The sequence below is a fragment of the Rhipicephalus sanguineus genome, chromosome 8 (assembly GCF_013339695.2).
Source record: "Rhipicephalus sanguineus isolate Rsan-2018 chromosome 8, BIME_Rsan_1.4, whole genome shotgun sequence".
NCBI lineage: Eukaryota > Metazoa > Arthropoda > Arachnida > Ixodida > Ixodidae > Rhipicephalus > Rhipicephalus sanguineus.
Window position 1 is genome coordinate 14,540,653 of NC_051183.1, and position 26,438 is coordinate 14,567,090.

At 43.7% G+C, this 26,438-nt stretch overlaps 1 protein-coding gene across 6 annotated transcripts; it reads left to right on the forward strand.

Annotated features, from left to right (window-relative positions):
- The first annotated feature begins 1,689 nt into the window (after positions 1-1,689).
- On the forward strand, positions 1,690-24,805 carry LOC119401427 (oocyte zinc finger protein XlCOF20). 6 transcript variants are annotated; one of them, XM_037668227.2, is made up of 9 exons: positions 1,690-1,862; positions 3,063-3,129; positions 5,547-5,582; positions 5,703-5,738; positions 5,837-5,872; positions 7,021-7,159; positions 7,505-7,605; positions 23,690-23,815; positions 23,999-24,805. In XM_037668227.2, exons 2-8 carry the CDS (start codon positions 3,106-3,108, stop codon positions 23,708-23,710), a joined length of 393 nt encoding a protein of 130 aa, XP_037524155.1. In that variant the 5' UTR covers positions 1,690-1,862; positions 3,063-3,105; the 3' UTR covers positions 23,711-23,815; positions 23,999-24,805. The 6 variants fall into 6 exon arrangements, 4 of the variants coding, with proteins under 4 accessions (XP_037524155.1, XP_037524149.1, XP_037524153.1 ...); XM_037668221.2 differs by having other exon boundaries at positions 1,702-1,862; positions 7,505-7,619; XM_037668222.2 differs by having other exon boundaries at positions 1,788-1,800; positions 7,505-7,619.
- Positions 24,806-26,438: the final 1,633 nt, after the last annotated feature.

The following is a 26,438-nucleotide window of genomic DNA, read 5'->3' on the forward strand; positions in this document are numbered from 1 at the left end:
CTGCTTGTACATAAATTATGTGGAAGGTTCAGGTTTGTACACAATGTTGGTCTTTGCATACAAACTAACCACATTTTGCATTGCACATTTCCCTGAATTTGCTTGCTGTCTGGCACAAATTGTGTACACACATTCATGTACGTTCTAAGTTCCAAAATGCTTCTCGTTGCTCTTTCACATTCAATGAAATGTGGCACGAACTCAAAGACCACTAAAATCATTCTCGGAACTGTTCTGACCGAAATAAAACTTTTGCTAATATTTCTCAGCTGAAAAAATGACCAACACTGTACCATCTTCGACACTTTTCTAATGAACCAAAATGTTCTGCGCCTTGGTCACAGTATGCAAGAGGTGCTCTTATCCCAGAGCATTGAGGCCCCCCTGCACAAATCTGGTAAGGTCCCCTAAAAATCTAGAGCGCTGAAGCGCTGCCGCCTGTGCTGCTCCAACGTATTCACTGTCTAAGAAATGGCGTCACAATTTTTCCCTAAATGAAACCGAATCTGGCAGTATAAGGCTGCTTACTTCAATTATTCAGTGCATTTTGGTGCTTGGCAGTACATTTTCCATGATTTTGACGTCCTCGACCGTAATACAACACGAAAAGTCAAGTAAAAGCATTTGTGTTACTAAATCGTACGAATGTGTCCAACACGACGAAAGTCCCCAGTATTTTCTTTCTTTAGAACACGGGTTCTCAAACTGGGTTTCGCGGAACCCTGGGGTTTCGTGATAGACATCTTAGGGTTCCGCAAGTGGTAATTCATGCCCTTGAGCGTTCAAACTGGCTATAACGACATTAGGGAGCTTTCGAATAGTGACGCTAAGTTGGCGTTAGCGTTTGCGGCCCGCTATTTCTGTCACTTAACGGGAGCCCGCAAGTGGTTAGCGTACGACGCATGCGCAATTGCGCGAAAAGCCAACGCAAAGCTTTGGCAGTAAGACTTTGGTCTGGGCGAGTTGGTTCATAGCAATGGAAAGGCACAGCGCAACTGCGACAATGGATAAGAACACGCAACACACGCAGCGCTCGTGTGTGTTGCGTGTTCTTGTCCATTGTCTCAGTTGCGCTGTGCCTGTCCATTGCAAAGCTTTGCGTACGCTATTCGATACGTGGCACAGTTTTCATACACGCTGATTTGCCACTGCTCTATGTCGGTTTTGAAATCAAAACGCGCAACGAGCGCTTTGATACGCGTGAGGCGTCGCTCCGTGCCCGCTGTCGGTTACGCCAGCATTTAGGCTTAGCTTTACGACCGGTGTATCGGTCGACGGCCGTTCGTTGTGCGACTGGCACAAGATGTTCTCTGACTGGCATGCCTCCTGTGTGCCTCCCTAGGAGGACGTGCCTCCTGTGGTGTGGTTGTTTTTAAACAGGCCTCTGTACGTCCGGCGCTTCTTTTGCGTGTACACAGTGCGGTGCGCGGTGCCTGAAGCATGCAGGGTGCTTTACTCGGCTCGCGGTGTGGAATCGCAAGGGAGTTCTACATCAACGGTGATGACCTTCGATATTTAAGAAAATAGAACAGGCCAGCGCGGGCAGTGTTTGCGCGCGTCGAGGGGAACCCCCACTCTCGATCTCAACAAAATCTAGGGGTTCAAAGCCGTTGGGGTACCCCAAGGCCAGAAAGATTGAGAACTCCTGCTCCTGCTCTTCTATCTTAGCTTCTATCTATCTAGAACGCAACGGCGGGAGTCGTTGAAAGACAAACCAGGCAAGCCATGTTCTCGGACCGAGCCAAGCCAACACGAATCGGTTCTGTTTTGCCCCTTTTCGTTTGACAGGAGTGTCCATAGGTAGGAGCTTCTTTACGCGGTGATTTCGCTTTGTTTACTTGACAGCGTCGACCTCGTTCACGGTGAGCAAACAGCATAAACATTCTGCCTTTCCACGTGGTGTCAGTTACGAATGTTAATTTCTAAACAGCACATGTTGCATCAGACGGACGCTGTAGAAGCGCACCGCGCGGTTGTTCTCTTGTATCGGTACTTTTTTGCCAAATGCACTAACGAGAGAAGGACCAGGTTTCTGATCGGGAGAGGTTTGCGTAAGATTATATGCTGTTTGCCGTGTCACCTGCGTGCAAAGTTGTCATTTTCAGAGTATGACAGGCGACCTTCCTGCATATCTAGACCGCAAGTTGTAAACGTTAGCTCAGTTACTAGGAGTTTGACTGTTCGTAATGCAGCATGCTCGACAAGCTAGAGTTGGTCTATTTCAAGCCATTGTCTTTTTGTTTCTACTCTCCTGAAATGAAAGAGGTGAGGCACATTGTGATGTCTGGCGGCTAAATCTAGCACTGACTCCATTGAAATGCAGCCGCCGCGACCGGGATTCGATCCCGTGACATTCGGAGACTACTGCGGCGGGTATTATATGCTGTACTGTCTGGAAGAAGTACAGCATAAAAATGTTGAGCCTAAATGGACTTTGTCAATTTCTCTGTTGGTAACCTCTCTTTGACTCGCATAATACCTGTTTCTATTCAAAACGACATTCGCCGGAGCTAGTTGGTTCATAGCTGACACTGGTTTGAGCATCGTAACTTAAAACGAGGGACAAAAAGAAGACTGACAAGAACAGCGATGTCCTTGTCAGACTTCTTTGTGTCCCTCGTTTTAAGTTCCGCTGCTCTAACTAGCGTTAGCTGTTTCTATTATTTGTCATCACCATCGATTTTAGCGACTTGGTAGATAGCTGAGAAAATGTATACATTCAAGCTAAGAACCATGAAATGTTTTTTCACCAATGGCTACACACTAAATACACGTGACAGTGCATACAATGAAATTTCTCTCGGCCCGTTGGTTTATTAGTGGTTACTGGACGTTGTCTTGTGCACTGTGCTCAAGGCTCAGACAACGTCATCTAGCATGTTTGCAAGGAATATCTTGGTGTAGGCGCTCTACGTCAGGCTTGCTTGTTTGTACATTTGTCCGATATTTGACATGTTATGCTTACAAACACCAATGCTGCGTGTATAATGCTTGCCTGGAACATTGAAAGATGTAGGTTTGCATAAACGTGTCGAGAGGTTGTCTTACATTGTCTTCTGCAGGTGATGGTGTTGATATAAAGTGCTGAATTTGCCAGACAGAGTCATGCATTGTACCGGAGGCTTGCAGGTCTGTTTCTCACTCAGGTTTTGTTCTAATTTTCTTCACTGCTTTTATCACAAATTCGCTCTATTCCCAGCTATTGCATACATCATAATAGCACTTTGATGCTACACAGATTACCGGTGTCACTAGGCAGAGTTAATTGGGAGATCACTTGTTCTCTAGCAGTGCATAGTGACCAACACTAAACCGTGAATGCACTGCCCCAGATGTGATGAAAGCCCTTTTTTTTTATTTTGCCGTGGTCATAGTGCATGACAAATGGTCATTAGGGAACTAAATATGAAGTTCCATGATTTGCTTCATTTACAGTCGGGTATTCCTCGTGGAACATGTACATATAGAAGAAAAAGGAATGTGCTAAAACTTATTTTATTTTATATGCATGGCAAAACAATATAATTATGGGGTATGCCATAGTGGGGACTCTAGACCAATTTGGGTTTGCCGGAATTCTCTATAGTGCCCCTAAATATGTATACCCAAGTTTTTTGTTTTGCCCCTGTCAATATATCAGGATCGAACCCTTCAGTTCAGCTGTGAATTGCCATAGCTTCTGGGCTCCTATGGCGAGCTTTTGTGATGAGTTCATAGCAATGCTTGCAATAAACACTTGTAGTGCTGCCACCGACAACAAGGAGGCGCTACCACCCTGCAGACGCCGGGATCACCGACACGGTTTCGCTACTTAGACACATCCAGTCAGCAGTATAGAAATTTGCAGGTAGTGCAACTTAAGGGCAGATACCATGCACTGATTGTGGAAAACACTTTTCAGAATTGCCAAAATGAATGAATTTTTAATCACATGGTTTACTCTCTCTCTAAAGGCTGTGAGAAAATCCGAGCCATGAAAATATGAACCGGAAAGTGATGAGGCTTTTGCGGTAGCGAGCTGAATAATTTGCTTTTTGTAATTTGTGTGCAAACTATTTTAATACAAATAATGCAGTGCTCCGGCATGTCCAATGCAATGCCTTTAGTGAAATTCATCCCATTCAAAGCGTACTACTTTACAAAAGTTATTCTTTGCATGCCAGGGTTAACTATATAAGACACAGAAGACTAATGACACTGACTTGTAAGTAGGTTTATTTGGAGAAACTGAAGCACATTATCACTTTGATAGCATTTGCTATACTGCCTAATTTAACCTCTGGCATTGCCTTGATGACTATCGCACTGTGCTGCTAAGGGCATGGGTTCGATTCCCAGCCATGGGGGTAAGAATGCCAAAAGGTTGAGCTATTGGTAGGGATTCATCATGAAAGGTTTTAAGCCGTGCCAGTATAGGCATTGAAGAAGACCGGACAACAAAAACACCGGCATTTGTGTTGTCTGGTACTCTGTCATTGTATTTGTGTCATAATGTCTCGCCTCCTTTCATGGCTAATGCATTTTGATTGGGGCAAGATGCAAAAACACCTGTGTACATAGATTTAGGTCGAAGTTAAAGACTTCCAGGTGGTCACAATTATTCCCAAGTTGGTCACTATAGTGTGCCTCAAGGTCATACCATGAAGGGTGAACTTGTCGGCTAAGTGGTTGAAAATTTTGTAGGGGAGCAGTGCAAAAAGTAAGGACACAAAAGGCACACATACATACACACGTCGTGCTGACTGGCAAATGAAGTTTATTGTGGTGAAGAATGTAAATAAATTCATATCTACGTATCAGCCTGGACACCGATGCAAGAAGCTGTGAGTGCATGACAACAGTGGTTAACATGAGGACTATGGCATTATGCTGCTATGGGCAGGGGCTGATAAGGGCTGATACGTAGTTATGTGTTTATTTACATTCTTCACCGCAATAAACTTCACTTGCCAGTCAACGCTACGTGTGCTTGTGTGTGTGCCTTTTCTTGTCTTTCACGCTGCTCCCCTGCGATCATACCATGGAGTAACACATAAAACACCAGAATTAAAAAAAAAAGTGATTTCAGAGTGAAAAACTTATGTGTCTAGCTGGTAACCCTCTGCATTTTACGAGTCTCTCTTGCTGTGCTGCTGCACTGACATTCGTGGTTTAAGTCATGAGTGTAGCCTAGAAAGAAAAAAAAAACTGATAGTTAATGAAATTTGCCGGAAATTAATATGATATTTTCACTCAGTGCACTGCAAAAAATGCAAATAAAGATTAATCTAGACCACATTACGCGCAAAAATCAATAGTTGTGCCACAAATTGTGATGTCTTTTTTTTTTTTGAAAAAAGGGCTTCATCATGCAGTTACTGAGAAAAGAATCTTTTTCTTTCTGCCTTATGTTTTATGTGTTTTCATATTTTATGTCCAAAACACGGGTGTAGCAGTGGCTTGCTTATGTTTGTTTATGAACTTATTGAAACTAGTGTGCTTACACTTTTATGTCTGCGTGTACAGAAAATGCCACTGAATTTCTGTGACAACCATTTTCCTTATAGGTTGATTTTTGTGGGCAGACAGAAGGAATTGGAAAGGTAATGTTTCCACTGTAGTCTATAAAACATATTTGTTGCCATTTTTTCACTCCAGCAATTCATAATGTTTTAGAATGGAGACCATGTGGTTTTCACACACACAAAAAAATTTGCTTCTAGGTTGACTGCTGCGTACAGACCAAATGTTCCATTAAGGTATGGCCAGTTATCAAAATTTGTACCTTACTAACTTTGCACTCTTGTATTCACTTTGAGTTGTGTACGGTAAAGAAGTTCACCTTGTCAATTTGCAGAGGAATCGTGAAGTACAGACTCAATATTTTGCAGAGGTAAGGACATCCTTTGTATTAATATTGCTTTGGGTTTTGTAAATGAAGCCTTATTTCTACCCGGGCACTTTTAAATATGTAGCAAGCTATATTCCGAAGACACCTGAACTAAGCTAGCAAGCTTATAAAATGTTTTTGTGCAAGAATGCTCAAAATGAACGCTTTGGATTTATTTTTATTGTGGTGGCGTTATGGTTCTGAGGTTTTGATGTGAATCTTAAGCAAGAACATTGGGCTTGTAATCATTCATATCCTCCGTCAAAACTGGGGCCCTCCACGGTGGTCTAGTGGTTATGGCGCTCGACTGCTGACCCGAAGGTGGCGGGATGGAATCCCGGCTGCGGCGGCTGCATTTTCGATGGAGGCGAAAATGTTTTGAGGCCCGTGTACTTAGATTTAGGTGCACGTTAAAGAACCCCAGGTGGCCGAAATTTCCGGAGCCCTCCACTACGGCGTCTCTCATAATCATATTGTGGTTTTGGGATGTTCAACCCCAGATATTAAATTAAATTATTATCCGTCACAACTGGAGCTTCTAGGAAAGCATAAATTGTATGAGTTCAATGTTCCTGTCTCTCCACAAACCTAACAGCCATTGACTCAAAGTAATATTGGCTCTGGACAATTGAAGCACATTCAGGTATAAGCAAATTTTGATTTGCAGTAACTCCAACACCAATGACATGTGTGTGTGTGCGTGTTTAGGGTGGGGGTTGTGTAGTGAACTTCCTGGTTGACATTCACACCACCTTTCACATGTCCACTCCTCTTCTGAGCATTTGCCTTCAAAGGCAAACTTTGCCTTTTTTTATTGAAGGACAAAGTGCCGACATCGCATGCTAGCAACTTGCCAAAAATTTTGGTTAATATTAGACAGCAATTCTATGACTATGCAGCATTGGAACCGCTACTTGTGACACTGTGAGCTTCGTGGCTGTAGTGACTTAGTTGGTGCATGGTGAGCTGTTGAACACTTGCCTTCATGTGTCAGAACAGTTGTAAATTATGAATTGTCTGGTTTCATCAATTGAAGAGGGCTGATTGAAGTTACATAGACTTATTTTGAATGTATGTGCACTGGGTGGTTAATGTTCATGCTTGAAATGTACTTGAGGATTCATAGCCTATTTTTTTCTTTGTGTGATTAGGCATTAGAAGCATTTGGGTATGTCCGAAACAAGAATTTGCTAGCAGAGCACACCAAACGACTGAAGATATTGACTGCTCCTGCCAAAGATAACGCTGTGCAGTTGCACAAGCTTGCTGTTGATGCATGTCACCAAAAGAGTGAGTATATGGCAGGCTTTTTCAATGGCATGGCAAATACTTTGTCCCTTGCTCATCCTAATACATAATTAGTTTTATGCTGCCTGCAAAACAACATGCTTTTATGTGCTACTTCATGTTGTTCAACGACTTTCTGTCTGGCTGGGTGAAACAGTGTATCGTAAGGACAACTCCCCAGCAAAGATTTATTTAAAACTGAAACCCAGCATTTCTTTTTTCTTTGCTAACCTTGGCAACACACAAATTATAGGCAACAAGAAGTGCACCTAAACATTTTCAGCTATGACTCCATCAAAAGTCTTGCAATATTTTGTAACCAATGTTCTTTTTTCTCTTCGTCCCAAGGTGCTCAAGGTGACAGCAGTTTCCTGAAAAGAATTTCCGCCTGTCCGGAATGTGGTGACCTGTTCTTGATGCGAGATGCTTTGGATGGACACTTGCAGCAGGTGCATAAGCAGAGGTCAGGAATGCGATAGTGCTGCTACTTTCAATATTCCATAATTTTGAAATGTGCATCATCCTGCTTCACTCTGTCTTGTGATAATGCATTTTAGCTGTTGTCATCAGAACAGTAGTAGCACCAAAATGCAGACCAAAATGTCTCACTAATGCTGGAGTAGTGGCTGCCTGGCTGTCTGTTATTCAGGTTCTGTTGATCGTAATCATGATGTTCTCAGCATTTGTAATTTGACTGTTCCATGTCACCATGTACCACATTGCACTGACAGTTTTTGTAAAAGTTGAATGAGCTGCCCTAATAGTTTCACACAAGGTGTAATTCTGAAATGATTTTTGTGCTAACTGAATTGTCAGAAGGCACTCATTTTTTATATCTGTTCATTATGGGGCTAGTATATGACAGCTATTGCAGTGACCTTTTTTTTCACAAGGCATGTTCGAAGGAATCGGGACACGTCTCCTCTTTGATTGTATACAGTGCTATGAATCCACAGGACTTGAGTTAAAGGATACTGAACAAAATTTTTGCCCCCAAGTTTTTGAGCCATATGGAAAGATTTAGTGCTGAAATTGGTAGACATGACCTTTCATTTCAGGCAGAAACTAGCTGAAAATAATGAATGTAATGCGTTTTTCACGAACTTCCACGTCTTGCGGTTACGTCGTGAACTAGAGGAGGCGACGTTTAATGTCCCAGAGAACAGGTGTGACAATCCTGCAACCATCGCCCGCGCCTCTCAACCCACTCCACTTCCACTGCGGTTCCTAGAACCAGTACGATCGGCACTTGTCACACCTGTTCTCTGGGACATTCAGTTAACAACGCTTCAGGGGGGGTAAAGCCCCTAAAGGGTGTGTTGTGTTTCAGTGCCTTTGTGGAAGGGGGAGTGGGATGTAAACGAGGTGGAGAAAGGGAAGTAGCTGGACGGGAAAGCGTGTACCCTGCATCACTGCAGGCCCATTAGACATCACAACCATTGATGCACAGCCCTGCATGCGCTGGTGTGCAGCCATTACTCACTGACAGTCCTTCAATAATACAGCCAACAGTTATAAATTATGTGAAATAAGCTGTGTTTTCGGAACAGTCATGTGTTCTGAGTGGAATTTCGACGTTTTTGTAACTTTTCCAGTATTTGTTCAGTATCCCTTTAAATACTTGTATCAATATGTTGCCCATTGAGATAATTTTTATACTTACAGGAAGCTAGACCCCTTGGTGAACATCTCTGCCTGTGGTCATTGGTCTAGATTTTGTTATAAAGGCTACTAAAGTAAAATTGAAAATAGCATCCACTCGTTCATTCATTATGTAAATTATGGACAGCATTGCACGGGTTTGTGGATTAACGGAGAGTCTGCATTTCAAATTACTTTTTAAATCGTTTGCATCAGACCATAGCATCAATGATTTTCTTTGGAGCATATATCTGATATGCATAAATAGCTAAATCTTTGCATTGAATGCTTTCTCCACCGTAAGCTGGTTGTCTGTAGCATAAATCAATTACAAAGCTTTATGTATGCATACCTGCCAACTCTTCTGAATTTTCCGTAAAATGTACGAATTTCGACCTCGCTTACGATTTTACGAATGTTACCTGAAATTTTACGGAAAACATCAATTCCGATTAAAAAAATTAAAAATCTATTAAAACAGCGTGGCCTTCGCGATCAGCTACTGCGCATTGCCGTAGCTAGTCGCGGAGGCCACGACTCCGCGACTAGCTACGGTAGCTGATCGCGGAGGCCACGAAAACGGCGTTGTGGTACTTTCCGCCGCTAGGGGAGGACAATACGTACTCGTGTTATCATCATCAGCAGCAGCTTCAACATTTAGTTAGAGTGTACTAGATAGGGGTAGTGGGACGAGGGCGAGCTCTCCGGTGAGGCCATTTGCATCGACGACGGAAGATGGCGCCACTGCGACTTTCACCTGGGCGCCGCGAGTGCGCTGGGCTGGCCGCCTACGAACCTATTCGTGCACCCTCGCTCTTATCCAGTTTTTAAAGTAAATCCGCGTACTTTGTCAACAAATCAGTCGGCCAAAACTCTATTGCATTTGAAAACAAGCAGGAACATTTTATTCACAACAGGATACATCGGCAGCAAACGTGCGTGAGCGAGTTGAAGGCTCATGAATTTGCGCACACTTTTTATCTAAGTAGTCCTGCTCAGTTTAATGTGCTTGGCTCTGTGACGCTGAGTGCTGTTAGCACTGTTGAGGCCTTTAACCAAAAGGTGCAGGCGCGTAAGAACATTAAAAAAAAAAATTGGGCGAAGCTTGCACTAAGCCACGCAAGGCTGGAAACAGCGAAACTGGGCACCCGTCCTGTGTACTTCCCTTCGTCAGTGTTTTTTCACGCAGTCCTGCTGTGTGTTCAAGAATGCTACATGTGTTCAAGTAGTGGGATTTACCCAATTTCTGTGGCACATACGCGTTTATGATTTGTTGGGCTAGCTGTTGCCTCGCCCCGCCACGGTGGTCTAGTGGTTCACTTGACTGCTGACCCGAAGGTCGCGGGATCGAATCCCGGCCGCGGCGGCTGCATTTTCGATGGAGGCGAAAATGTTCGAGGCCCGTGTACTTAGATTTAGGTGCAGGTTAAAGAACCCCAGGTGGTCGAAATTTCCGGAGCCCTCCACTACGGCGTCTCTCAATCATATGGTGGTTTTGGGACGTTAAACCCCAGATATTATTATTATTAGCTGTTGCCTTCGTAATTTTTAGACCAGTGGTGAGTATATCTTACCCAATTTCTGTGGCACATACCCATTTTTTGTTATGATAGTTTTTCTGGCAGGCCGAACACACAAATTACGGCTAGCTTAAACAGCTCCGCTGTTAAAAGAAACAACTTTGAGACTATCCTCACTGCGAAATCCCACGATGTTGCAAGGAAGAAAGTTCTTGCTTACAAGGGCCACAACATCACATATGCTGTTTCTTTCAAGCCTGTTGGCGCTAGAACATTCTGTGAATAGGTCCTCAACTGTAGAGATGGAAGTGTGAAGCTCCTTTGATGGATATAGAAGACCGCCCCGGTCACACTGTTCTGTGAACCCTGACGGGAGCCGATTTTCCGCTGCCTCACTTGGATTTAGATGAAGATCCCTGCATGATGAACAGTCACACTTCAAAACAAATTTCGTGGCTACATAACCCGCCATGTAGCAGACCAGCCGTGAGTCACTCTTTTCCACAACTAAATACAAGTGGTGACTGCAAGGAGCTGGGGTTAAAACCAAACATTTCTGTGCTTCATCCAACTTGCCTTGCATGAGCATCTCATCGATTTTCTTAGGTGACGCCTAAGAATATACTTTGCTTCAGACTTTGTACTTTGTCCCTCAATATATATTTTGCTTCAAAATGAAGTTCGCAGACAGCGTCAGTCGCTTTTGTCTGCACAGCGGAGATTCCACTCCCTCACTCGACGACGCTCGATGTCGTCGGGCACACCAAACAGAATGTTTAGGGACATTTTTCACACCACCGTATCCTGTCTTGCAACCAGGTGGAAAACAGTAATTTCTGTGACGTGGTTTGCTCATCTTGCGAGACTTTCACGCAAAAAACAGCACGCGATGGCGATAATGCCAAAAAGTTCTGTAGAACATGTCGAGGCGCGCCAAACATTCCAACTGACCGCGCCCGGCATGCGCGCCGCCAGTGCCAGGTGAAAGGCACAGCAACGCCGCCACGCGGCTGGTTAGAATTTCCGTACTCTGAGGCTCACTGCGCGCCATTGCTGCCGGCTCTCCCTCGCCCCACTACCCCTATCTAGTACACTCTACATTTAGTATGGTGGCTAGAGGGGGAAGTGTGAAGGGCGAGAGCCAACGTGAGCGGAGGGCTGTACGAATTCCCAATGAAAGATGGCGGTCACACCAGGTGGCGCTACCTGCGCCGTAGGTGCTTGCGGCGGCATTTGCCTGCTTTGCGTATGGCCGCTAGACGTTAGTTTCACTTGTTTCTAATAATCGCTTATACCCCGCGCCCGTGCTGTTAAAGGCACTACGTGTTTGTTTCGCTAAGAAGCATGTGTTCATGTTCATAGCGGTGTTAAGCAAGATGGAAAAAAAAAAGAAAACCAAGAATGCTTTTAAATCAGACCGAACTGGCGTGCCTCCAGGTTTTCATATTTAAATGTTTCTTGATATCGGTTTGCTTTGACATGTTTAATCTGCAACAGTGTGCAAAAACTGGGCTAGTTGGTTGATTTTCATGGTAAAAGCAGCGCAAAAAGACGGCAACACGAGAAGAAGAACGACACAGGACAGACGCTGAACTGGTCAGCGCTGGTCCTGTGTTTATTATCGTGTTCCTTTTGCACTGCTTTTACCATATTTATAGGCTGCTTCAGTTCAACTAAACCACTTGCTCGGCTGCATAGCTCAGCTTACTTTAAAGTAGTTTTTCCTCTTGGTGAAATGTAAACTGTTTACAATCGTTCATAGCGTGTATATTGGCTGCAGTGCAGTGCGGTTTTTTTTTTCTTTCTTGGTCCGCACCCCCCCTCCCCCCTTCATTTCCTCTACATTGTAGGGGGTTCTCTTGAGCGCGAAATGTTCAAAGCATTTAGATTTTCCGGCTCCTTTCCTTGAGAAACTTGAAGTGGGGATCGGAACTGTAGCTGGAGGCTCTTTGATACTGAACATTTTATCTTATTATTTTAGCGATAGTTCTATCTATACAAGGACCAATGATTTCTGTTAACTTACGGCTTTAGATGCATACTAAATACACGCAAGGGAAATAGTAAAACATGTTTATTTATCACACATTTGTCATCCCATACTTATGTCAGACATTTGTTATCACATACTTCCCCATCACGTCAAGAGGTCAAATTACTTGACCCTCCTCAACTTCAAGTGGTTTTCGCGCTCACTTTGGACACTCCTGTCTCCTTTTCTTTTTTCTTTTTTTTTTTGTAAAGTACTTCGGTGCGTCCGGGAACACCGTAGGCACAGCGTCTTCTGACAAACGCGGGGTATCTCAACAACCTCACCGTTTATAATGTGTTGGTATATCCTTTCGATGAAACCCATGTTGAAGTGCCACTCGCAAACAACGCTGTCCCTCGTCAGCTCTTTGTCAGTCCGCCTAATATTTCGAGCTCATTGCTCTCGCCTCGAGAGATCCTACGGGGCTTTAAAGACCGATAGCTTCTCCGAGCACGGTCTACACCCACCTTTACAGCCAGGGACGAAGCATGTACTTGCGCGATTTGACGGCATGGTTCGCAGAACACGTGGGTAAACAAACGACGACAGCGAAGGCGAGGCATCCGAACAAGGTGACGGCACAGCACAGAGAACGAACGACGCGAACGAGCCTTAAAGGGGCCCTCTAACACTCTTCAACCCCCCATTTTTTACTCGTGGATTGCGTAGACTGAAGTACGGACGAACTAGTGCAGCAAGAACGGCAGCGATAGCGCACGCAGTACGAAGTTATTCAATTTAGAAAATTCAAAATACAAGAAAAAAAATGCCTGCCCTCAACTCGATTTTCGCGGGGTCACGTGACCACATTTCACTCTCTGCTGTGACGTCGGATGGCGCTCCAATGAAATGGGCTGAAAGCTCTTACGTAGGGGAAGCTCGCACACCATTGTTGCTTCTCCTTTCCAACGTATTGTTGACGTCGTTGCCATAGTAACAAACGTGGTTCCTCCTGACTTGTCAGAACTTGAGCGGGCACTACACTCTAAACCCGGTAACTCATACTGCAACCCATACGCAGTTTTAACCCATAAAATAAGGGTTACAGCGAGAGTTGTTTTGACTTTTTAATGTTTTCCGCGATGTTTAAGGGATACGGTGTCCATCTGCTCAGAAAATATAGGTTTCGGAGCGCTTTTATAGGTTACATTAGCAAAAACTAAAGTGTAACCCTTACACAGTAACCTATACACGGCGGCGCAACTTTCTCACGCAATAAAAGCGCTAGAGAGGCTCGCTTGTTGCCTCTCGAAGGTTCAACAGGAGACGCCATTTTGTCAGTTTCATCTCTCCTTGATGCTTTGTTTTCGTGCTTTATGGGAAGCGTGCTATTATGGCGGCGTGGCGGTTGTACGTTTCGCGCCTCGTGAATTAGTTTTGGGTGGTTTGGGGTACCTCTCTCCGCATCCATGGCCTCCACGAACAAGGACATGTTCGGCGTTTTAAGAGGCCGATGTAACAAACAGGTGTGCGACTGCCAGCAGTGTACAGTGACTGGTCCGTCGAAGATAAAATGCGAGTATTGCGACCATTGCCCGGGAGTCCACGGGAAGGTAGTCGAGCTTGGTAAGTGCCGTTTGTTCAAATTACATGTGCCTGCGCTTAGCATTTCGAATGTCGGTAGCACTTGCAAACTCTTCTGTGTTGTGGACTGCGTCCTTAACTCTTACACGAATAGTTTCTCTAGTAGCACAGTGCGACATTGCTATGCACCGTAGCCTCCTGTCAACGAGGCTACGGTGTCTGTTTAAGCATGGCGCATGTGGAGGTGAAGTGGGCGCGCGTTTATTGTTTTCGGCTTTGTGAAGGCGCTGCCGCCGGCGCCCTCCATACTCAAGCTTGGTAGATATATTGCGTTCATTACGTGTTGCATGTCCATTTACAGATAAGATTTCTCTATGTTATACCCGCTCGCCTTTCTTTGCGGCTCCTGTGGCTTTTCGTAGCGGAGCCGTCGTTTGCGCCTGGGGGTTATGCAATTACGAAATGCCTTCACGAATTTCCTCTTGACCAGATGTAATATTATGTATCTTGTTCAAATTTTCTCTGTGTTACTTTGCACAAACTCATGTCCTCATCATTACCTTTTGCAATACAGATTATATTATTTGTTCAATAATTCCTGAAGTGGCTGCTTGAAAGCTTGCCATCGTTTTTCGGAATGTGTACAGCCACTGCTGCAAGGAAACGCTAGTTCGGAAAGCCAACATGAAAGGTTGTGTTGCCAGCTTCGAGCTGAAATTGCTCTATCCTTAGAGTAAGTCGTATCGTTTTCATCTCTGGTCTTCTGATTTAGCTCTCAATTATTACCTAATCATGATGCTTGCGTGTTATGTATCTCTTGAAACTAACCCAGAAGCGTTATTGTTATGAAATATTCATTGTATTTGACATTTTCAGTGAAAATCAGATTATTACGAGCTGCAACACAGCAGAGTGCCGCTGGCGGTATGATGCGCTTGGGAAGACACCTTCTAAAAAGTATCGATGGTACATGTGGGAAGATCCAAAACCAGGCAGGCGTCTTCAGCAGACACGAAGCCATGTCTATGTAAGTCAAAGGCTAAACATGAGCTAACAAATGCAATCACATTCAAGTTGGTTAACCGAGTTTGTGCAACATTAAATTAATCAATTTTCAGCTTGAATAATGTTTTCCTGAAATTAATCAATTTTTAAAAAGTACTCAACAGCTATGAATAGCAGTCTGTACTTGCTGTTTTTCATGATTTTTATTTGCCTTTTTACTTCGTTTTACCATAGCTTGCAAAGGCTTTACAACACCCAAAAGAATTGATGGATGTTTGTTTTGCAGAGTATGCTCACACAAAGACTATCAATTGCACGCAAAGTTAGAAGGCATAGGGAAAAGAAAAGAGCAACAAGTTTCCCAGCCTCCACAGACACCTTTGTCCTTACAAAGGAAAGTGCTGCCTCTGAGTTGCAGGTTTGTTGCCTGGCATGTTTGCACAAAAATTGTGAAGTGCCTAGAGTTGATTAATCATCTGCATATTGCATGAGGTCCTATGCAGTTGGATTGCTTGACATGGTACTCACAGAAAAATTCATGAATTTCAGGCATTGGATTCATCTAGCTTGTCTGGTGTGGTATATGATATGGCAAGGATGAGGCGCCTTCTGGAAATACCTATTCCTGAATGCTGTGACACATGCAGATCATTTACCTCGGTACTTCTTGGTGGACGAAATTGTAAGTAAAGTGTTGGTATTCATCGAGTGTTCAAAAATGCCTATATTTGCATATAAGACTTTTCACGACTCTTTTTAGTGATTCACAATAACACTTGCTCACAGGATGGGTGAAAAAACCAACTTAGAAAAGAGATGCTTCTTGTGGAATTTGAGGTTTGCCCAGCTCTGCTCTATTTGATTGTTTTTGCACTTCAGAAGACAATATTGAAATAGCTAAAAGGGTGCACATTTATTCACAAAAAATGACCATTGTAGCAAGCACTGAAAAGGATACTGTGCAAAATATTTATGAAAAGTTTACCCAAGTTTAACACATCAACTACATTTCATTATACATGGCCCGTGTACTTAGGTTGAGGTGCACGTTAAAGAAACCCAGGTGGTCGAAATTTCCGGAGCCCTCCACTACGGCGTCTCTCATAATCATATGGTGGTTTTGGGACGTTAAACCCCATATATTATTATTATTATTATTATTATTATTATTATTATTATTATTATTATTATTATTATTATTATTATTATTATTATTATTGTTATTATTATTACATTTCATTATACATGTTCACTTTTACCTGGTGCTAGGTTATCGACAATGAACAAATAAGCTACGAAAAATTCTCAGCGATCCACTGTTTAGATGAAATTGTGATAAACCTAAATATTTTGTCACAGTATCGCTATGATCAGAAATGTGCATTGAAATCTAGTGAATAGAGCTAGTCTGAAGCACAATATGCTGTTGTTAGCTCCAAATGCTTTAATTTTGTTTTTTTGCGGTTCCTTTTAGCTGTGCATTGAGGCGGAACTGAGGTTTCAGCTGAACATCAGTGACCTGGAGAAAAAGGTGACCAGTGCCCTCAAAGTGCGCTCCGAAAGACAAGGACATGAATGTACACTTTTGGACCTCATGAACTACTTACAGCCGAAGTCAACATATGCTCTCATAAGTGAGGTAAGTGAATGAGCTGAACAATATATTCAAATGCTCTTCAAAGCGTGTTGCTGAAGGAAATAATCCAATGTATAATTACTTAAGTACGATACACAAATTAGTAAGAATTTAGAATGGTAAAGCTACTCGGCAAAGCTTTTAACGAAGCGTTATACGTTCTTGCAACACGGAGACCATAGCAAGACCATGCCGACGTAGCAGCAGTTGAATAATACTCTTTTGCAATTGCCTCGTGGTTTACTTCTCTCTCTGTCTCTCTCTCTGTCTCTCTCTCTCTCTCTCTCTCTCTCTCTCTCTCTCTATATATATATATATATATATATATATATATATATATATATATATATATATATATATATATATATATATATATATATATATGTTTATAACACGTATGTTTACATTATTTTTTACACATTCATAGATGCCGCTGCCTTCAGGAGAGCCTGCTGTTACCACTCCACATATAGTCACTAGCTCGGAGGGAGTCCGCATTTTTGCTGGCGGTCCAAGTGAAGTGATTCAACTTTCTACTGGTGGTCTGGAGCGTGCTCTCATCCTCTGCCTTTATTGTACTGTATTAAGAGCCTGGAGTACCCTTACATTTTTTCACAAATGCTTTTGCTAACGCAGAAGCTTGTGCTGTCACATGAAGTTGTCCCCGCGGCAGCACAGCAACATGCAAGCGTTTAAAGTGTTTTTTCACACACTTGAACAAGAGGATTACTCCTTAAAATAAGGCACTTTACAGGGACGGGTCCCCGTATTGTCTTTTATGGTACATGTAGCTTTTATCTACGAACTTCAAATACTACCAGTAGTCGAGTTTCGCGACATTGTTCTAAATATATATATATATATATATATATATATATATATATAGGAATAGAAGCCACTTTTTTGTGCATTCCTAGTAAAGAGTAAAAAAAATCTCTCTGACTTTTTTTCAAGCCAAGAAAGCAGGCAAATTTTTATGGTATTTCGAAGTGCACAGTACTGTTAGCATAATTTTTACGTTACTTTGGTTTCATTGTAGCCCGAACTAATCGCTGTTTCTTGTTTGCTAGTTTCGTCCTTGGGACTAAGTTAGACCTACATAATTCTTGTTGTCTGCGATTTTCCGAATAAAAATCTTTCGATTGCGTCACTTTGAACTCTTTTCTAAGTATGTCACACATCTGTGTGGCGAATTACGCAGCCTATATACTTAAGCTGAAATATTTTATGTGGTATAATTGTAGCAGCATACAATACACTACCGCAGCATCATAAGCAGTCACGTGGAGTGCTATTGAAATTAGAAGTGAACTCCCGATGTTCAATATATATAAATATCTGCTTATGTTGCAAGATACGTGGCTTCTTTATTCCAGTGCTTTGTGTCCTAAGGCCACCCCAAAGTCTGCAAAGGTCTATCTGGATAAAATAAGCCGTATTTCAGTGCATTACAAGCAAAGCATTTATCGAATAATATAAAATGTAAATAAGGTTTGTCGAAAGCTGACATCCCTCTAAAGGGGATTCTTGAGTCGGGACTCATGTTGTAATTTGTGAAGTCTGAAACAAAGGAATGTGTGTGTTTGTACGAAAGACATGCCCGCCAGGTTTATATATCGGCACTTCGGCAAAACACCAAAGGAATTGATTGAACGGGATTTTCGAAAATTATATTTCGAAGCAGTGCCCATGCCTCACCATGTTTTCGTTATAGAAATGACAAGATGTGACTTCTTGACAATATCGCACATTATTTGTGTTCTGTGTACTACCTGCCGTTTTTACGAAGATTGGTAGAAGATTGAAAAGATCATGTAAAATTTTACGCTCGAAATTGGCGCTCGAAACTGCGCCAATGTTTGGGCCGATCGCTGCCCAAAACATTGGAATATACTGCAAAAACCTTGGTCGTGTGTGAAAATCGTCACTATACAGGATAGCTGCGTCACAGCTTCTACACCGTTTATATATATATATATATATATATATATATATATATATATATATATATATATATATATATATATATATATATATATATATATTCCAACGTTTTGAGGGGTGAAAGGCCGACAAGTAACCTTTAAAATAAGTATCTAACACGTACTCTACTAAGGGTTACATATTTTCCTGTATACTTATAATAAGGGTTACGCGCATATAAGTTACTTTTTAACCTTTAAAATATAGGTATACCAGGATTTGAAAATGTGCACCTATAATAAGGGTTACTCGGTTTAGAGTGTACTGCTTCGTAGCGAGGCTGGGGAGGCTTTGTCTGCTGTTCCTTACAACGACATTCCATGTCATTCCCTCTTCTCATTCTAAGAAGGGAATTTGTGGAGCGGCATGGGCGGTTAAACACGGTCGCCCCTACGCGGGTTGTTCGGTGAGCAGCCCGACGAGTTACAAGACGAAGAGGATTACTTGCACCGTTTCAACAACAATCATGAGCCTACCGCACATGCGGAAAATGGCAGCTCGCAAACGTACAGACGCAAAAAGAAGGAAGAGGGGCAAGCGTTTCATATGGACATCCGACCGGCGCAGGCAAAAAAAAAAAGAAAAAAAAAGAAAGCCAGAGCAACCAGAGGCGAAATGGCAACCGGCGCCTCTGTCGTACTTTGTGGTTGTAGTGATATTTTTTGTTGCGACGGCGGCTATTTGGAGTTCATTGAAAAAGCACAGAAAAGAAAAACGAAACACAATAGTAATCTCAACTTTGATGCAACGCCGTTATTACTTCTAACGTTACATTTATCCAATCATAGGCCAGCGCCCATCTTCGTCATTTCCGCCCGCAATAGTTCTGGCAAGCGCCACTACGCGCTGATGCGGTCAGCAGCGATGTAGCGACTTCAACGCGTGATTAAAATACTAAATAATTTGATATCGGTGCTTAAACATATGCTAAAATTATCCCCAGCCATCAGTCTACGCAACTCGCAAGTAAAAAATGGGGGGTTGAATAGTGTTGGAGGGCCCCTTTAAGCAAGCGCGGCGAGCACCTACTACTACACCAGCGCTCCTTGCGGCGGCCAGAACTTTCATTGCGTTCCGCTCCCACGGCGGGGATGCAGCGCCCGTCACACTTCCCCCTCTAGCCACCATACATTTAGCGACTTCCGTCGCCTTCTCGGGGGGTGGCCAGGGCACGAGGTCGTGGGCCAGGGTGGCTACGAATCCATGCCGCTTTGGCGCGTATGCAAAGCGCAAACATGTGGCAGAGGGCTTTGTTCGCGGGTAGGCGGTGAGGACTCTGTTCGTGTCGCTTTTCGTATGACCGGCTGCCGCGTCCGATGCAGTAGGACTACTGTGTTTAAGCCCAGGTGCGACGTGCAGTGGGCACGTTTGGGAGCTGCTGGAAGTGTTGATGGATCGCTCAGGTTCCATAGAATTTCATTGGTTACGCTGGGCATTCTCTCCATTTCCCACAGTAATGCGGAATGCGAGAGAATTTTCAGCACTGTCAACAAAACTCGAACGGAGTTTCGCTCATCTGTCTGTGAAAAAAGTCGCAGTTTCACCGCAAGGGCGAAGCAATTGATGAATGCGATAGCAACAAATTGTAGTGTTACACAAAGTGAGGCTGGCAGCTAACTGTTTTGTATTGGATCTCGCGTAACTACAAAACGCTGATGTAAGAGAATACAGCCGCTCCAGGGAGAGACGCTCTCCGCATAGTCAGTTCGCGTTGAGAGCGCAGCACGTAGAAGGGTATACGAGCCGCCCGCTGTGATGGCTTTCGAGATAGCGCCAGCGACCGCGCCCTTAGATTCAAAGTTGCTCCTCGCTCGACGCGACACTCCCCCCCCCCCCCCCCCCCCCACGCGTCTTTTAAGGCTCGTTAAAAAAGGCCGGGCGTTTCCTGTCTTTTTCGACGGCAGGCCTCCCCTGAGCGGGGTGATGTTATCCCATGCACCCTCCGAGCGATGGGCCGGCTTGTTTGAACTCTGGTTCGGCCGCGTTCATCGCCCCCGCTCGCGCGCTTTTACCCGCGGTAGAACATACAATGCGCGGGGGGATCTTATCAATTTGGACTTCATAACGGAAGGACATGACGGCAACGGCGACGGCAAAAACCCGTCGAGACTGTCCATATAATCGCTATCGCAGTAAAAACTCTCGAGAGCCTGCTGATGGTGAAAGGGCACCAGAGTGGAACTTCCTTTGAGCAAAGTTACACGGAGAACTTTCTCAAGCGGGCTAAGTCCGCAACAGCAAAGTCACTGCAAAAATAAATTGTTGTCCGATTGAGTTGTTGCTGATTACTCTCTGACCGATTTTACTTATGGCTGCAAAAACATGATTAAGCTTGTCGCTAAAGGCAAAACCGTCGGAACTTGAAAACAAAAAAAGTTGGTTGGCTACCCCCGCCCCCGCCGCATGGGGGTTTTACTAATTTCTATGTCGCCAGGTTGGTAGGTATGTGTATGTTGTCCTTTCTGGGTATTGTGTGGCCTAGAACTACTGCTTCTGTCACTGTACTGAAAATTTTCTTCATTGTTATTTCATTACAAGCGTTGGCTGGCATTAGAGCAGGGCATTGGTCACTGCTCCAATGCTCCTTTTAACACATCCTGCATTGGTTCCCTCCAAAATGCCGAGACCTGGGTGAAGTTTTTCTGACAAAAAAGCCATTTGAAAAGCACTGCTGCTACTCCTGTAAAAAGCTTTGATGTTGTAATATTTTAGAAAGCATGCACAACAGGCCCGTAGCCGGGGGGGGGGGGGCTACCCCCCCCCCTTCCTGGTAATTTTGGTCAAGTCTGTGTTTTTACCAAAAATAAAAAAAATAGGTTTTTTTCTCAAAAAGTAAAGGTTTTCAGCAAGTGCCCCCCCCCCCGAAATAAATTCCTGGCTACGGGCCTGATGCACACCAATGTTTGTGTCCTTGTTTTCAAAGCATGGTCCTCAGCTATTAGCATGCAGCATAGGTTGCACTATCTCTGCTCAGCATTGGTAGTATGCATAGAAGATAAACTCTCCTGCTGATTTTGTTGACTGGGCATTCATCTTGTGACATCGCAAGATTTGATTCCCTACCCACAGCACCTCGCCCAGTCATGCTTTCCCATCTGCAAAGTGAGAGCCCATGTGGCTTTATCAACTTTGAACATATTGTTTTCAGAAACTGTGCACTGTTTTCTTTGTCTTTTAGTTCTCATGCTGTGCGTCCACTGTTTTTTTTTCCACGAAAAACTAAGCCTTACACATGCTGCACATATTTGTGGAGTAGGCTTTGGGTGGTCCACACTGTCTTAATCGTGCAAAGGCACTGTCAGCTACAACACGGTCTGTTTTTTGTAAAACCCATGGTGGTCATTTTATTGCGCGTTTATAGTATGCAGTGAGAAGTTGAAGCCTGTGTACAAAGGCTACTTATTTGAGCAGCATGCATGTGGGGAATTGAATTTAACTGCTCCATCTGTGTTGTTTGTGCCAGTGATGACAAATGAGAGAGAAAATAAACACAAATAAATGCTTGCGAAGGTTGTAGCATGTGATGGCAAGTACTGTCATGACCGATTTTCCGGACCTGGCGAGGACCGTTAAATAGCAAAAAAAATCAAACAGTCCGAAAAAGTGAAGACATTACAATGAAGTTTATTTGGACTAGAGTTACCTAGGAAAATCTCTAACCCTTTCAGCCCTGGATTTTTTATTTTCGCTGGAGACATTTTTTGTGCGTGTTTTCCTAATAGTTAGGACCTCAGAAGACCAAAAACGAAAAATTGAGCCAGTGGTGCAAGTATTTATGGAATAATTAGCATGGAATCAAATTAGGTCATCAGGGCTCAGTGGTCGTGAAATTAGGAAAATGGCTTCTTTATTTCTTCTATTCACTAGATCACACAAAATGTGAACCACGTCTCATTTTTCATTGTGATACTCCTTGAAATAGCTTCTGTACGACGTCCCGAAAACGGCGCTTAGCCGCCTCACCTGACCCGCCTCGCCGCCACCCATGACTTCGGTCAAGCGTTTTCTTCTTTTTGGCTCCCAGCTCCGCAAATATGTCGCAATTTTGGTGTCAATCACAGTGGGGATCATTGAAGAAGTATTTCCCCAAGAATGAGCAGTTTTGGTTTCATTCCCGAGGTGCTAGGGGAACTTTAGTGCGGTGTCGTCAATTGACGACACCAGGGCCGAAAGGGCTAATAATGCCTTGCTTCATGCTGCGCTTGCAGGCGAGCAGTTTTGGTTGTATATGGGCTACAGTGACATTGTCAGCATGTTGACGATCACTGCCACCAACCGTTGCGGGCGCCACAGGATGTAGCCTCATGACACCAAGCACACAAAATTTTAACCCGGACACAAAAAATGCACACATCTCGGTTGGTTGGTGGGATTGAACGATGCAGTAGTGGAGGGCTTGGGTTCTTTTAACTTGCACTGACATCGCACAATACGTGAGCCTTCAGCATTTTGCCTCTATTGAAATGCGACGGTCATGGCCGCAATCGTACCCACATGTTTCAGGTCAGCAGCCGAACACCGTAACCACTGAGCAACTGCAACAGCAGAGAACATGTGACGTGCACAACTTCTCAAAAGTACACCTGACACAACACCAACATGGCCACGTGTGGAATAACAACCAAGAAAACAAACCCACAAAAAAAACCTACTCGAGTAGCAGTGGTGATGGTAATGCTGACTGAAAGAAAGAAGTTGCGTCCCCTAGAGCGTTTGTCAGCCAAGGAAGAGCGGGCGTGGCCTCCGAAACCGGAAAATTGTGTGCACTCCAAATCCTGGAGGCTACACACAACTGGCCTCTGGAAGCCAAACTTGACCAAGCCAGCAGAAAATTCAACATGGCGGCTTTCAAAATTGAGTGGCGTGGCTCAAAACGAATAAGTTAGTCCGAAAATTTGGACTTTTGGGCATAATTTCACTTGAAAAATTGGTCGCAAAAATGTATTAGTGCTATTGGAACTTGACCGTGCATTTATGAAGTCCGAAATTCCCATCAAGTCCAAATTTTTGGAGTCCAATAAATCTGTCAGTGACCGTGTCTGTTTTCCAAGTTGGGTAGATATATGTGTGTTCTAGTTTTCACAATAGAGAAATAAAATTAAAAAAGAAGGGCTGCTCTTAAGTGAAATAGTATTTGTGTCAGATTCTGTGCATGAACTCATATATTTCCTTGTAATTCTGCACATTCGCAGGAACCAGCGTGGCTTGCATAAAAAGAAGCATGGAGGCAGGCAGTCATTTGAGTGCCAATTCTGTCAAAAGCTTTTCATGAAGCGGGAACACCTAGATTTTCATTTGAGAAACCATGCGGATGAGAGGTATGAGAGTATATGTATACATTTATTTTTTTATTTAGGCGTGTGAACACAACACTCCAGAAAGTGGTGTAAATTAAAGATTAAAAAAAAGCTCCTGTTACATAACACAGTATAGTACTTGTCTGATATGCTATGTCAGACTGCATTGCTTACTTGCATCCTTTCTGCACTCCACATTTGCAGGAACCATGTCAGCTTGCCTAATAAGACCAAGATAGGAGAAAAACCATTCCAGTGCCAATTCTGTAGAATGGGCTTCAACCGGCGGGAGCTTCGTGACCGGCACTTGAGAACCCACTTGAAGAAGACCAGTTGGGCGAGAAGCGACATAAGTGCGCAGACTGTGGGGAATGTTTCACGAAGCAGTCTTATCTGGCATGCCACCAGATGTTGCACAGCAACCACACATGCACTAATGTGTGTCCCAACTGTGGCCGGTCCTTCACACAAAAGCATATCCTCATTCAACATATGCTGTCCGAGCATACTGATAAAAGGCCATATGCTTGCCTATTGTGTGGGAGGACGTTTACATCAGCAGCAGGTGCAAGGAAGCACGAAGACGTGTTCCACAATCATCACCTGTATCACTGTGAATTGTGTGGCAAAAAGTATTCCTCAAAAAGTTATTTTACACGACACTTGCAGTCGCATCATGAATTAACAAGTCAGCCTTCTGGAAGCATGGAACAGCAATTGACCATCGAAGCAGAGGATGATGATATAGCGTGAAAAAATGAACACTGTAGTGGCTTAGTAGATGGGGGATTCTGGTGCTGATGACAAATTGTTGGATCGACATTCAGCTGCATGGGCTGCATTCTGATGCAGTTGGAATGCTACATTTTGTATTAGATTTAGATTTGTGTTAATGAAATCCTACATCACTAAAATCAACCTGGGGCTTACCACTTCATCTCTTATGAGCCCCTGTGTGCCATGTGAAATTGTGCGTTTAAAATTCAATAAAAGAATTATGAAGTTTCTGTGCATCTGTATTTGTATTTGTATGAACTTCTATGAGGCCTGTATGGTGATTTGATGCATTACAACGTGCTTAGGTGAAAAAGGTTAGTCAATTGCAGGGTAGTTTTGCACTGCGTTTGGATGTAGGTAGCTCTAGGTCACTTCTGCATGCTTTTTTTTTTTTTGTGAAAGCTGTGCCTACAAGTGTCCTTGCTGCTGGCCATATTGTTTAGCGAAGGGCTAAAAAATATCTTACAAGTTGTTTTTTTTTTGCAGTATATGAAATTGTTTATTTCGAGTGTATCGTAACAGGTGAACATGATGCATTTTTCTGGGTTACAGTTATCACGTCAACATTTCACATGTTAACACGAGCTGCCTTGTGCACAATCACATTTACTAGATATTTTGAGTGTTAAGAAAATCATTATTTACTCGAAAACTTTTATGGTAGTCAGAACCTCACCACGTAGAATGTTTAATAGATTTACTGGGCATGACGTCCTCCTAAGCATCACCGGCCACACGAGACCTTTGAACCGTATGATCTTCCTGATGCTGATACTGCAGTGATTCCACTCCTGCGCCAACTGCGCCAAAGTGCGCCAAATGGCATTTACTGCGCCATCCTGATAATATCGACGAAAATTGCGCCAAAGTCTGGGGTTTGGGGGCGGCAATCGCACAGCCTGCGCGTCAGAACATGTGCAGCTTGATCTTGGGGCTGACAAAGTCGCAACCATGGACCGAGAATTATTCCGCTGAATAAATAGCGCTCGCGCGTGCGTCCCGAGTAAGCCACGATGCCATGCATAGTGCCGACGCAGCTTCTGTTCTGCAAGTCGGCTCGACAGCAAAACGCGCTCTCCGTAGAGGCCACGACCTCCTCTATAGAGGCCACGACCTATACAGGAGGTCGTGGTAGAGGCTCGTGAGGTCTAGGCCTATCGGTAGCGAGAAAGTGCGACGGCGATGCATCGGTGGACGTCGTCTGTTCCAGAAACGCTGCTGATAGCTCGTTTCAAGCGTCGCACGGCACGCAAGGAAAGCAATGTTCAGTAATACCTAAATGCGTGCCGCTAAAATGTCTGTCACTTCTGTTTCTGCACATCGCGGAATGAATTCTGGGATCGCTAGCAGTAGATATATGGAACGATATCGAATTTTCCTTGCTTCGCGTTTACGGAAGAGCACGCGAACGGTGGGAACGCGTTGACACTTTTCCTCAGATATACTTTATCCATGGATCTTCATCCAGAAGAGCTTTTTCGTAATTCCTTCCACCAGCACATCCGAGTTCGTAGTCACTCTGTTGTAAATACCCCCTAAAAGGCCCTGCCCTTTCGAGCTCACGTGCTAGGGTACGAATTCGAATTTTTGCTTGCTTTTTTAAATATGTAATCTCATTATTAAAGCATATCTCCTGGTAGGAGCAGCCACAAATGCGCAGCTGTCAGTAGCGGGCCCGTCGCTGACGCCCCACAGTGAAGCGGCTACGCCATGTTACATGTCCGCCCCTCGCTTTCGAGGGTCAATAGCTGACGGTTAAAAAAAAAAAAACTCAGTTTCGCTTACGGCCGAAACAATGAATGCGATACCAACAAATTGTATTGTTCAACGAAGTAAGGCTACCAGCTAACTCTTTTGGATCCGATCT